Genomic DNA, 13549 nt, shown 5'->3' on the forward strand with positions numbered 1-13549 from the left:
CAGGTGGTGGTTTCAATTTTAATCAGAAGGCAGCAGAGCCTTGCCTGGGTGGGTGGCAGGTGCAGGAACTATATCTGGCTGGCCTGGGCCCTGACCCTGGAAGAAAATTCTGAGGCTCCTAGTGAGGTGAGCAACCACAACCTAATGAGTCCCCCACAGACTTAAACTGAAGTTCCCTTTAAACTGATTGGGAGGCGCTCTGCCAACAGTGGTGAGATGTGTGTGTCTGCACACACCCACCCATGCCGAGCACATTAAAGAGGCCTCAATGCATTTTGCTGCCTGCGATTATGACACACGCAATAAAGCACCACGCCAGTCCCCTCTCTGACAAGAGTGCTGTTTCCGCTCCCATCTGTGGCAAGCTTGCCTGCCTTGAGTTCCACTCTTGCCCAGGCAGTGCACTGACATTGATAAACCCAAGAGCAGCTGATCCTTGGGTGGTGAGGGAGATGGCATCAGGCTCAAAAAACCTTCCAGAGCCTTGGAGAATAGCTTCCTGAGCAAAGGCCAGGCAGGCCAAGTGGTATGGAGACAGGCTAGTAAGTCAGGACAAGAAGAATAGGGAAACTGAGACAGATCATTAAATGGCCAAGCAGTTTGCAGACATCTAGTAAAACTTGTCTTCTCTAAATCAAGGACACTTGGTTTGCGCTTCTCCTCCCCAACCAGAGGAAAAATAGCTTCGCTCAGCCCACTCAGGGAGATAGATAGCAGAAATCCAATTAGCGACATTTGACAACCACAGCCAAGGACAGATGAAGTTAAAAGCATAAATCTCATTTTTGGCGTATCAGCATAAAGCCAATGAGTATTCGATTGAGATACTCTCCTAAGACCTTCCCTAAGCCCCCAGCCTTTAAAACCCTCGAGATGAAGGACCTAGTACGAGCTCTCTCTCCACTCCCCACAGGCAGGCATCTCCTAAACTCTAAGGGGCCCCATCGGACTTGCAACTGTGAGAGCAGTGGGCAGAGGCAGCTAGTACTGGACTAGCCCACTGAACCTGTTTCCAAGGCCCGTCTTCTCTGACTTCCCAATGAGCTAAAGTAGCCTGGCCTCAGCTCATTTCTTTCCTGCGACCCTTCTAGAGAACCAAAGCAGCCCGGCCTAGGCTCTCCTGGTGCTTCTGCTATGCTGAACCCCTCCTTGTTCCACTGTCCCCCGGCTTTAATAAACACACTCTCAAAATCACCTGGACTCATGTTGTGAAGTCTTTCCCGCACAGAGTCAAGAACCCACCCACTCCAGTGGGCCCGGGGCAGACCCTCTCAGGGCCAGGTCCTCTTTCTGGTAACACTATCCATCTCCATCTGATAGAATAAGGTAGGCAGACTGGAAGCCGCACACAAAACATTTATTTGGAGAGAGACAGCGAGGTTGCTAAGCTACAGACTACTTAAATTTAAGGCAGAAAGACCCTCTCTCTCCACTTCCAGGAAGCTTTTCAGCTCAAGCTGAATCAACCTGGAAATCTAGCAGGTAATCCAGCTTGGGGTAAGTGGGGGATGGGTAGGGCTTTTGGGGATGGGTAGGGGGGTAGGAAGAAAATCCTTAAGAAACTCCATGGTGAGGAAGGCAGCGTTTCATTCATGAAAAGAGGAAGTTTCTTCATTGGCTGAAACAAATAAAGAAAAACACATTTGAGTGGGAGGAGCCATGAGTGATGGAAATTAGTAAAGGCATCACAGTGAGAGTGTAGGAAAGGTAGGTGTCTTGTGGAAGGAAGTTGGCCTTCGGAACCAAACAACTGGGTTTCACATCCCTGCTCCAGGGTTATTAGCTGTGTGACCTTGAGCAAATGACTTCAGCTCTCTGAGGCTTTGTTTCTTTTCTGTAAAATGGGGATGATGATGTTGCCCCAGCAGGGTTTCAGAGAAAATGAAGATGACAAAGAATTTAAAACTGGGCGGGCACATCCTGGGCACTCACTAAGTGGTATTCTTATATTCTTGAAGAAAATTCAGCCTCACTTGGTGCTTTTTGTACATGTTTAAAACAAATCTGTGCATGTATTCAGATGTCCATAGGCATATGAAAAAATAAGCTCGGTTAGAAACACCTAGCTCTTGTAATCACCAGCAATCAATCCAATAAAAAGAGTTGAAAAGGTGCTGGATGACACCCTCTCCCTCGGAAGGGGGAGGGGAAGGGTCAGGTTGCTTCCGTGCAGCTCTCTGGCGTTCTGAGGGAAGGGATGGGTGTTACAGAGGGCATCGCGAGAGCCGGCAGCCCGGCCTGCAGTCGCAGCTCTGCTCCACCTGCCTGCCTGATCACAGAAAATTCCTTTTCTGCTCTGGGCCTTTGTACATCGTTTTTTGCTGGAATCCTGGAGCTCAGACTATATAATCACCAAGTTATCTCTTAGAAATGATATTTCTTTTTCAATGCATACCACAGAAAGGACCTTGGAGGGAGATATGAAGACCTAGAATTATGATAGAATAAAGGCTTAGATTTCCTTAAATAGTTGGCAAGATACTAATCCCAAGACTCCAGCATATGCTCCTGGAATCCTTACCCATTAAAAAAAGACTGCATGTATACATCTATGTACACATGTGCATATACACACACATATACCTACATAGACATTATGCCATCCCTTCTCCTTGCCTGTCTCTAGTATGGAGGCGAGAAAAACTAAAAAGTGTCTTTCCCAACACCCCCTGTAGGTCAGTATGGTCAGCGAGATCAGGGACAGCCCATTGGAGGACTTCTCAAACATTTTTCCTTCTCTGACTGACAAAGAAGTTGCTCAAGGAGAGGCCCTTTTGCTGTCCTCTCTCCCTTCCCCCTTCTTGTTAGGAAGGAGGACATAATACCTGCAGCTGTGGCAGGCCTTTGGCAACACGGGTGACCAAGATGAAGACAAAAAGTCAATGCATCAGGCAGAATGGCATGTGAGAATGATGAAAAGAGCTTGGGACCTTAATGAAATCATGGAGAAACCTAACCACCTCGTTTCTGGGACTCTTAAATAGATATGACGTACACCCTGCCGTTCCCAGTGTGGTCTGCAGGTCAGCAGTTCTGGCACCACCCAAGAGTTTTGCTAGATATGAAGACTCTTAGGTACCAGCCCAGACCTACTGAAGTAGAATCTGCATTATATTTTATTTTATTATTTTTAATTCAAATTATTTTATTGTTGTTCAATTACAGTTGTTTGTATTTTCTCCCCACCCCCTCCAAACCCACTGCCCTCCCTTGCTTCCACCCTCCCCTTTGGTTTTGTCCATGTGTCCTTTAAGAATGTGCATTTTAAAGAGATGCCCAGCTTTTGGGTACTATGGGTGCACATCAAATTTCAGGTGCATTGGTTTATAGCTCCACTAATTAGGCTCCATTACATGCAGCTGAAAGCATTCCTAATAGCTACTATGCATGTACAGCAAGTCCTCACATAACATTGTCAATAGGTTCTGAGAACCATGATGAAACAATGTTTAATTAAACCAATTTTACTATAGAATAATTGATATAAATAAGTTCTATGATATGTCACCAACATTATAATGAAACGCTGTTGAACTAAATGGCCTTATTTGAGAACCTGCTGTACTCAGTGTGTAGGAACAGTTATAGGTATGTCTATGTGTACATATCTGTTTATGTGATTATGTGTATAGCTGCATATATATTCATCTATATATTTGTGCACATATGTATGTAGGAGTAGAAAAATCCTGAAAGGACAGAGCTAAGCTATGGGACTGTGTGTGTATGTGTGTTGGGGAGTATGGGGTGATTTCTTCTATCTTAATTACTTCTAAGTATTTGAAAACAACATATTTTAAAACAGTGAGTTGTGCTCCTTTTATAATGGCACAAGAAAAAGAGACTTACTTGCTCTCCTCCCTGTCCAGTAGAGCGTGGTAGGACGCCAGGTCCCTCTGCAGCCGGCACCTGTGAGCCAGCAGACGCTCACGGGCCTGCTGCTGCTGCTCTGCCTCCACGCGCATCTCCCGGAGCTCCGACTCCAGCCTGCTGACCACAGCACCCAGGTTCTGTAGCTCCAGGTCATGCCAGTGCTTGGCATCATGCAAGGTGTTCTCCAGGCCTCGTTTCTGCAAGAGGGAACACGTCCAAACTCAAGGCAGACAGGCAGGGTGGAGAGGGAGGTGTGTAGAGTAGAGGGAGGGGCTGGCATTGGTCTGGTCCTCCATTTCTCCAAGGACAATGACCTTGCTAAGCTTATATGGCTTGGTGTGGAAATAATGAATCTTCCTCAGGAGGCCAGACTCTTGCTTAGTCTAATGTACTGCTGTTCTGATGGGGGTGAGGGTGGATGTGTGGGGGGGGGGGATGTGTGGGGGGGCGGGGTGAGGGCAGGAAGGGAAGGAAGAAAAAGGGGACGGGGCGGGAGAGAGATGAAATATAAGAATGAAAGATGAGTGAGAAAATGAGAGAGAAAAAATGAGAGAGAGAAATTCACACACACATATGCACACAAAGAGAAGCAGTTTGCAGGTGTCTCTTCAAAGAAATCTTGTTCTCTCAGTGGCCTCTGGGCTTTTTTGCTCAGGTTTCCTCCCCCCCTAGGGGGCTGATTTCCCTTCCACTGCTGAAACCCCATCCATCATTCAGCTGAAATGCTGTCTCCTCTGACATTCTTTCCTGGATTATGAGTTAGAATGAATGTCTCTGGTCTTTCTATACTCAGCACTTTTTTCTTCAGTGTTTTAGGTGCACACTTTGGCTAATTCCTCTGCTTCCGGCTGCCCCTTCACTGTGGGCTCCCCACTGCCCCATCCTGAGCCCGATGCTCTCTGAGCTGTGCCCNCCCGCCCCGGTCTCTTTTGAGTCGCCCCCCCCCCCCCCCCCCCGGGCCTGTGTTCGTCGGTCTCTCCCATCTGCCAAGGACTCCTGCACTGGCAGTTCTAGCGCAGACCTCTCCCCGAAGCCCCGACCCACTGTGAGCTTACTGCTAGAACCATGTCCAGTCCAGGGCACCTCGAATCAAAGCGTCCAAAATTGACCCACTCTCTTCCCCTTGGACCTGTTGGTCTTTCCTGTTCTGTGCTTCAGCAGGTGAGCTCACGAGAACTAGAAACTGTGGAAAGACATGCCTCTGACCTTCTTGCTTCCTCCCCAAATTCAATCATTACAGAATCCTGCCTCTTAAATATTCTGAAAAGTTTTCACATTTGTGCCCTCTCATCTCCAGTCACCAATACCCAGGATCGATGCTCATCACCTCTCATCTAGGGTAACCTCATGGCCTCTTAGCTTGCCTTTCTGTCTCTAGCTCCTCCTTGTGCTGTGTTCCCCACACAGAAGCTATGGTGCTCTGTCGAAAGTCCCAACCTAGGCCTGTATCTCCTCTGCTTTAAACACATCTGCAGGCTCCCTAACATGGCGCGCAGGACCAGACCGGCATCTTTCCATCTTTACCCCCCACCCCAAAGCAGGGAACACAGCTACTCTTTGAGTAAACTGGGTTCGTGCTGTTTCCTGCACCTGCACCATCCTTCTCCACCGTTCCTTCCAGCACCTCACCTGGCTGGCTCCTACTCATCCCCAAGTCTAAGCTCAGGGGTCACCCTTGCACCCCAGAAAGACTTTCTTGACACTCTCTTGCCCCTCCACCACCAGGCTGGGTTAGGCTCTCCTCCTCTTGGTTTCCATGGCTGCCTCAGTGCACACGTGCCCTTGAACTTATCAGAGTGGGTTGAGCTTCTTAGGGGCATGTGTCCTCTAGCAGATGGTGAGCTCTTTGAGAGCAGGGACCAAGTGTCTGTAACCCCAGCGATAACATAGGGCCTGGCACAGCGTAGGCGTAGACGCTTGTGTGCGTAGGTTGCTCAGGATGACAGCACTTGTGTTAAGCACACTTACTGCCCTATCTGCCTGTCTCCTTGCTAGCTGGAAATGTTCTTGTCACCTCCCCAGGTACCGTGCCCTGCACGCTGTAGGGCTGACCACAGATACCTTTAAAAATCTGTGTGTATCTGTCCAACATTTTTAATAGTTGTGACTATGGTGAACCTATAATTTAGTATCTGGCTTTTTATATAACACATAAAAAACACCTAAATATCTTTCTAAATTGGACAGAGTCAAATTTTGCTGAAACAAATTCCTGTACCCTGATCCCAAGGAGGAGGTTTTTCATATCCTTTTGACCACTGTGGCTGAAATGAAAGATTCTTGGTTATTGATGCTGTCTTGGATCCCAGCTGTTGTTAAGTGGGGTCCCCATATTACCTTATTTAAATCTTAATTCCATAGGATACGAGGATGTTGAGTCAGATTCCCATCCTGCATTTACAGGTAGCAAACTGATCAGTAGTTGAATAGACGTGTATCAGTAATGGGTCTAAGGTTATTATTTGGCTGGTGGGACCTGAGAACCCATTATGACAGTGAGGATGCAGAAATGGCCACCCCCGACTTTGAGAATTATTGTTCCATCTCCCCCCAACCCCCAGGTTTTCTCTCTTTGTTTATCAGGAAATTGCTTGGTTTATGAGCAGAGGTTATTGACATTGGACCTGTAACACCTGTGATTTGGAAAACCGTTTGCAGAGCCATGGTTGAGTCCTCCCTTTATAGTATTGGATCCATGCTCAGGGCTGACTCCTTCACGTGGCCTAGGCTTTTTCCCTGATGACTCAGGACCCACTGCCCAGGGTGGGTTCCTGGGAACCTCCATCTCACCCTCAGAGGCCAAGCCCAGTTTCGCCACCTGAGCCCCCAACATCCTGGCCTGGTTCACACCAAGAGGCTTGAGCCTCAGTCCCTGGGACCAGGCCCCCACTGCAGGGGTCCTAGCCCTGGCCTGCTAGGTGGTGTGTGTAACACCAGCAAGCAAACTGAGCCCCCAAGAGCACACTTACTCACCAGTTTATGGGGATTTGAAGGGATGCTCTTGAGTTATAAACCCTCCAGAAAGTAACATAGTGACCTACTAATTTCTGGTCTAGAATTCCTGATTTGAGTTGACCGAACACAGAACTTAGTATGCCTCAAGCACCATTATTGGTGCCTGGCTGCCAATGTAAATGGTGCCTGGTTGGAAAAGAAGGTTGAATGTCTCATCAGCTTGGCTTCCTGAGGCTCACGTAAGCTGCAGAGTCCTTGTGTATGCACAGGTTGCTCTGAGTGAAGATAACAGCGTGGCTGGATGAACTCTGCCATGTTTGAAAGCTGTGATGGTGGGGGTGGGCGGTGTACTACCTGCTCCGTTTCTGTGCTCCTAACCTTGGCTACAAGGTGCAGTGACCAGAACTCCTATCTACTGGAGCCAGAAGGTGACAGAAGCAGCCCATTCTGGGTCCTGGGCATGGCTAGCATGTCACCACACCTAAGTCTCTGAACACACAAAGGAATGTGTGTTCTTTTCCCATTTGTTCCAACAGTTAGGACCATGGGTTTAAGTCAGGTGACCAGATGATGCAAAGTTGGGGTTCCTTTACTAGTGGTTCCATTCATGCCATAGTGATAATTAATAAAGCCGTTTATTGACAGCTCACCCTGTGCCAGGTACTGCACTAAGGCCTTGCACTCTCGTTAATCATCCCAATGGCTTTATAAGGTAAATCCTGTTGAGGTCCAGGGGTAGGTCACAGTTCCAAAGGCAGCTGCCACAGTGACCTCCGCCCCACCTGCTCTTTCTCTATGAGCCACTGCGGTGGCCCCAACAAGAAGCAGAGTTCCTTTCTCTTCCTGCTGATTCTGGACTGCCCTTGTGACCGCTCTGACGGTAGCATCCTGCCCCAGGGATGCTCAGGGACCTCCCAGCCCAGGTGCTAAGAGAACTGCTAGTTTTTGAGCTCACGCTCTGATGGAAGCCGGACACCATGTCAGAAGTCCGACTCCGCAAGACTCTCATGACAGGAGGAAGTCACAGTCAGCTCCGCAGAGGGGCCGCAAGGAGAGAGGAAAGGAGACGCACGGCTGAGGCACCAGAGGTGGGAGGTGAAACCGCCATTCTCGGATGTTCCAGCCCCAGCAGATGCTACAGGGAGCAGGGAAAAAACCCGTCTCTGAATTCTGCCTAAATTGTCCTAAGCCACAGACACAGCAGATACATGTAAATAGATCCTCACTTTATAAAAAGTGGGAAAATGGAGTTTTAGCAGTCACACAGCTCGTGATAGAGGAGCCAGGGTTGACCCCAGCCTGAGTGCCAGTCCCCCATTCGTGCCCTGGGGTGGGCATGGTCTAGGACAGGAACGGAGTCTGCAGGGCTCAGCTTCTCTGCTCCTTTGTGCTGGTAGGAAAGCCCCGGAGCCACAGATTTCTCATCTGCAAAAACGGGATGGTAGTCATGGCCCAGCCCACTTCTCAGTGTTTCTGCGAGCACCAATGAGCGAATGCATTTGAGCATGTTCTTATTACTATCGGTGTCACTTTGAAGAAATTTATTTGGGGCACTGTACTGAGTGATTTGGGGACATAAAAGTAATTATACCTTGTCCCTGCCCTCAAGTAGTTAATGCCACTTTGGTGGATGAGCTAATTTCACCACAGGCACTGCTCTGAGTGTGAGTGGGCGGCAGGTGGGAGAGACCGCCCAGCTGTGGGAGTCAGGAGCTACGTGTTTCAGCTCACCTGTGCCCAGGGTGTGCGGTAGGGGTGGGCAGACTTGTGGGGAGGAGTCTCCTTCCAGCCGTGGGGAGGACACATCCAAGGACTCAAGGGTAGGAAAGCAAAGGACAAGTTCTGAACATTAAAATGAAGCCTGAGCTGGGTGGCAGTGGGAGGTCTGGCAGAGGAGGGCTTCTGTTGCGGGCGGAGCCCAGGCAATTCCCTGTGTTAGGGACACGGAACATGCAGACGAGAGGAGACAGCAGATGGAGGAATGTCCAGACCAGCAACACAAGACCACCGAAGTCTGTTGAAGGAAAGAGGCGGCGGATAAAGCCTCAGAGGTCTGTGGAAGTGGGAGATGGAAACCAGAGACCTTGTGTTGGGGGATCTTAATTTTATCAGCAGAATAATACAGGTGGCAGCATCTGCTGAGGGACAGTGGTGTGTGTGCGGGGGGAGGGGGAGCACCGAGAATGGAAACGGTTGGGAGCAGCTACTCCGAGGAACACAGCACCCCTCTGCTTTGTTCAGTTCTTCGTACAGAGGTTTCCTCCACCGGCCAAGGGCCGAGATGTTAGAGGACAGGAACCTACCGATTCACACTTGCCTCCCAGGGTCTAAGGAGGGCTTTGCGCACAGTAGGCACCCAGTATTTGCATGGGGAATGTGTGCTGAGTGATGGGCCACCTGCCCTTTAAGGTGGGTGGTAATTCATCTGGGCTTTTTTCATGGTGTGGCCTTGAGAATATGTTCTCAAATCTTTTGCCTGGAATTTTCTGTCACTGGAAGAGTGACAATTTTGGTAGCCGCAAGGACATCTGGAAAAGAAATGGCAGCCCCTTATCCGTGCCTAAAGCCAGCCCCCCTAACATTAGGGTGTTTATCAGTGGTTATGGCAGGTGAATGAAACAATTAGCATAAATTCACATAAATAACGCCATCTCTTTTAGATTTTTTAAAAAGTGAAAGTGTGAAACAGCATTGCTTTAAATAGTAGTTTCCTGATTTTTCTCGCCTCAGATCCTTTCCTCTCACCCCTTGCTCTGACCCAGATCCCGTCAGAGAACGAATGGGGCCGAAAGGGAGCGTGTCGTGCGGGTCACATGTGTCAAGAAGACTGTGCCTCCTCCCTGAGCTGCCTGGGCCCTGTGTGGCCTTGTTGGCAGGAGGACAATGGACCCCAGGTGAACTGAGGACCCGTGAAGAAAGAGGACTAGGGGCGATGGGATGATCTGGACAACAGGCAGAGAGAAAGTTGTTTCTGAGGGGAGCTAATAAGAACTAACTCCATGGCAAGCTGCAGCAGGAGGCGGGGCTGGTGGTTTGAGGATGGGGCTGATTTGGGTGGCAAAACTGAGATGCAGGTTTGCGGGGTGTGGTGGAAGAAAAGGGCCTTAACAATGGTATCTGATCAGCCTCAGGACTTGAGGCTGGTGGGCGAGAAGGGCTTCTGGTGCCTCAGTGGTCTTCAGACCATCTCTGCAGTGCACATGGCGCCCTCCAGGGGGCATCCAGGAGGCGCTGTGCTTGAACTTTGGGCCATCCCAGAGAGCAGAGGTGGGCTGCTGTATTACTAACAATCATTTAAATTAATAACAATAATTAATGATGCGAGAGAGCCACTCACAACCACAGTGAGTTGAGGGCTTTCTAGATGTCTTAGGTTGAGTGACCCAGAAGCAGAGCCTGAGACAGGGATCTGGGTATGGACATAATTTTGAGGTTGCCCTGAGGAAAAGGGGGAGCAAGGAGAGCAGGACGGGGAGGGAAGGTGATGAGCCAGGAGGCGGTCATGGAGGAGTCTGGCTGCAGCCTGACCCCACGGAGCCTCCGGAGGGTGATTTATACCAAGGGCTGGCTCCACTTTGACAGCAAGGGAGCTGGGTCTTCAATTCCCCTGTGAGTCAGCCATTGGCTGGGAAGGTGGGCTGGCCTGACCTCCCGAGGGCAGGCGTCTTCTGTTTGGCTGAGGGCGATCCTCTGGAGAAGAGGGGCAGCAGAGAAGGGGCATCTGTGGGCACGAGCAGCCAGCATTCACGGCGGCAGCCCGATGAAGCCTGTCTGGGCTGGGCACTCACTGTGTCTACCGTGCTTGCGATTCTGTATCCGATAACCTTTCAGGCCTCAAAGTCCTGCTGTGAGATGGAAGCCCCTTGCACATTGTGACCTGCAGTTGCTGGGGCTTCCATCTCACAGCAGGAAGCCCCAGTTCCTGCTGTGAGATGGCTGTGTGGCTGCAGTTTGATGGTGGAGAGTTAAAATTGTCCCAAGAAATGCCAGGTCTCCTCCTGGCCCACTCACCAGGACGCGCAAGGATTCCGTCTCAGCCTGGAGGCTCTGCACTTGGCACGAAGCGTCGTGCACCTCTGCCCTGAGCGCGGCGGCCAGCTTCTCCTCCTGGGTCTGGGCCAGGCGGGCCACCTCTGCCTGCTGCTGTGGACAGTGAGGTCTCGGTGAGCAGGGTGAGTGGACAGGCCGCCGCCGCCCTCCCCCTCCCCCTCTCTGATGACCATTCCCCTGCTTCCAACTCAGAGGAAGCAGCTATTAGATTTAAGAATCCCTCTTTTTCTTTAGGTCTGCCCACCAGCTTGTATATAAACTTTCATTTAGTTTGAACATATAAAGCATGCAAATAGAATGACATTCAAAAGATTTTCTAAAGAATAACATGGTAGAGCCCTGGCCGGGTGGCTCAGCTGGTTGGAGTATCATGCACCAAAGGATTTTGGTTCCATCCTCTGTCGGGGCATATGCTAGGTTGTGGGTTTCATCCCTATGTGAGGCCCTTACAGGGGGCAAATGACCAATGATTCTCTCACATCGATGTTTCTTTCTTTCTCTCTTTCTAAAATGAATACACATACCCTCTGGCGAGGATTAGAAATATATAGGGTAGAAAGTATAGAGAATCTCTTTTCCCTGTGCTCTAATTACTCAGTTCTCCTGTTTCCAGTTTTTTAAATACCTCCTTCTAGAAATACTTCATATAAATTTTGTAAATAAATGTGTATGACCACCCACCTTGCTCTGGTAGTTAATCTATCTTAGAACTTGTTCTATCAGCACATACACGTCAATTCACATTCTTTTACGTGGGACTGCCCTATTTGGAAGTACCATAATTATTTAGAAGTCCCCCAATGAGGGGCACTTCCGTGGCTTCCAGTCTTTGCCTGTTACAATCAATGGCACAAAGAATAACCTACATCCCTCTTTTTGAGTCTATGGGAGTATCTCGGGGTGGGGGGGGTGGTAAGCTCCTGCTGTGGAATTGCTAAATCAAAAGCGTAGGCATCTGCGACTTTGATGAATGTTGCCAAACCGCCCTTCGGAAAATTTGTGACTCCTTCCAGCGCTGTAACACAGTGCTGATTGCCACACCTTCTTCAAATGAGTAGTTAACAGCCTTGATCTGATGGGCCCCATTTCCTGGAAAAAGGGTGTCTGGCCACAGTTGTGACTCTGAAGGGGCGGGTCTGTGTTTGGGACCTTCTCCCCGAGCAAGATGGACATGCTATGATTCCTCCCCGTGCGTTCAGGGGAGCAGGTCCTTGTTACTCCTCTGTTCACTGGGGAAAAGGGGAGAAACGAGAGACTGTCCTCATCTGTAACTTCAACCCAAGTCTGATGGCATGCCGCCAAGCCAGTGGTGTAGGAGAAAAGAACTGCTTTGTCTCCTAGTTCACTGGCTTTGGGGGTTGACCACTTTTATTACATATGAATGCCTACTTATTGAATTATGCAAAAACAATCCAATCTAACTGACCGTCCCAGAAACCCCATGTCAAAGGCTTAGACCGCAGTAGTAGTTCTTGCAGTGTTTGCTGTTGGAAGGCACTCAGCACAAGTGCCCATTAAAGGCCAGGGATCAGCTGAAGGGAAGCGGAAGCCGTGGACACAGCTCCAACTGGTCAGCCCATGGCCATGTGTCCCTGGGCCACCACTCAGCCTCTCTGCGTCTCTTTCCCTGCCCACAGGGTGTAAATAACAATGAGTGGTAAATGATAATCACATGACTATCCCCCGAATCACTTGAGGCTTCCTTCAGGTTATGCACGCGGGAACTTTTAGAACCTTAAAAGCATGCAGACATTGGCTGTATATGCTTTCTATATGTGAAGAGTAGTATTAACCAATAAATGCGTTTGTAAAGCCACCATGAGTTGAATACTGCTAATGATAACGAACACGTGTGAAGAAGCACTCACTCCGTTAACAGCTTTTAGGCCGCAATCTCGTTTAATTTTCACAACCCTGTGAAGCAGGTGTCATCATTATTCCCATTTTACATGAGGAAACTGAGATGGAGTCATTTTTCAAGATAGTGGGGTGTCAGGGGGCAGAGCTGGGACCCACGAGGCAGCAGACCCAGAGCCATGCTCCTAACCAGAGCTTAATGCTGCCGCTCCCGCTGGGCTCAGCTGAAGACCCTGAAGTTGGAGTTGTGTCCCCAGGGTGAAGGTGCACCACTCTAAAACACCCTCATTGTCCACCACATCCTCCCGTGGTCAGTGGTCCTGATTTTCCTTCTCTCTTTGGGGTTGGGACCTGGCCAGACGGGCTGTGTGGGTGGGTGGGGGCAGGAGAGGGGGGTCCTGACAGGCAAGTGGAGGCAGGTGGCACAGCCACGCAGAGGGGCCAGCGGCAGTGTGAGCTGGGGCTGGCGGCTCCCCACGGCTTGTGAGAGCCGCGTGTTAAATATTCAGGAACTTTGTAAGCTGGTTGTTGTTAAACACAGCCGTTGTTAAACATTAAATTATACCAACTCACAATTAAATAAGTTATATTAAAATGGTAATACTCGAAATGTATCACTTGCTAATTATTTATATTTTGTCATTATCTGCTATCACGGTTATTTTCACGGATGGCACCCGTGTGGTGGACAGGGCTGTTGTGTCCCTGCCCAGCTCTGTTCACCGACATTGAAGTACTAGCTTGAAATCAGTGTCGACACCGTGAATCACCATTTTACTGATTGGCTAGACTTAGACAGGGAGGCAGAAAATGG

The 13549-nt window shown here is 49.5% G+C and overlaps 1 protein-coding gene across 3 annotated transcripts in view; it reads right to left on the bottom strand.

Moving 5' to 3' along the window:
- Positions 1 to 1336: 1336 nt before the first annotated feature.
- BFSP2 (beaded filament structural protein 2) overlaps positions 1337 to 13549 on the bottom strand; it is a 67110-nt gene continuing 54897 nt past the window's right edge. The window contains exons 5-7 of one of the 3 annotated variants that reach the window (XM_037061271.1): positions 10840 to 10968; positions 3850 to 4070; positions 1337 to 1618 (exon numbers count right to left, since the gene is read on the bottom strand). In XM_037061271.1, the coding sequence (XP_036917166.1) occupies positions 1612 to 1618; positions 3850 to 4070; positions 10840 to 10968 (357 nt within the window). In that variant the 3' untranslated portion in view covers positions 1337 to 1611. Of the gene's footprint in view, positions 1619 to 3849; positions 4071 to 10839; positions 10975 to 13549 lie in introns of all 3 variants that reach the window. The other 2 variants (XM_037061270.1, XM_037061269.1) reach the window with 2 other exon arrangements.

Source organism: Sturnira hondurensis, unplaced genomic scaffold, assembly GCF_014824575.4.
Source record: "Sturnira hondurensis isolate 20B ecotype Veracruz unplaced genomic scaffold, ASM1482457v3 Scaffold0013299, whole genome shotgun sequence".
Taxonomy (NCBI): domain Eukaryota; kingdom Metazoa; phylum Chordata; class Mammalia; order Chiroptera; family Phyllostomidae; genus Sturnira; species Sturnira hondurensis.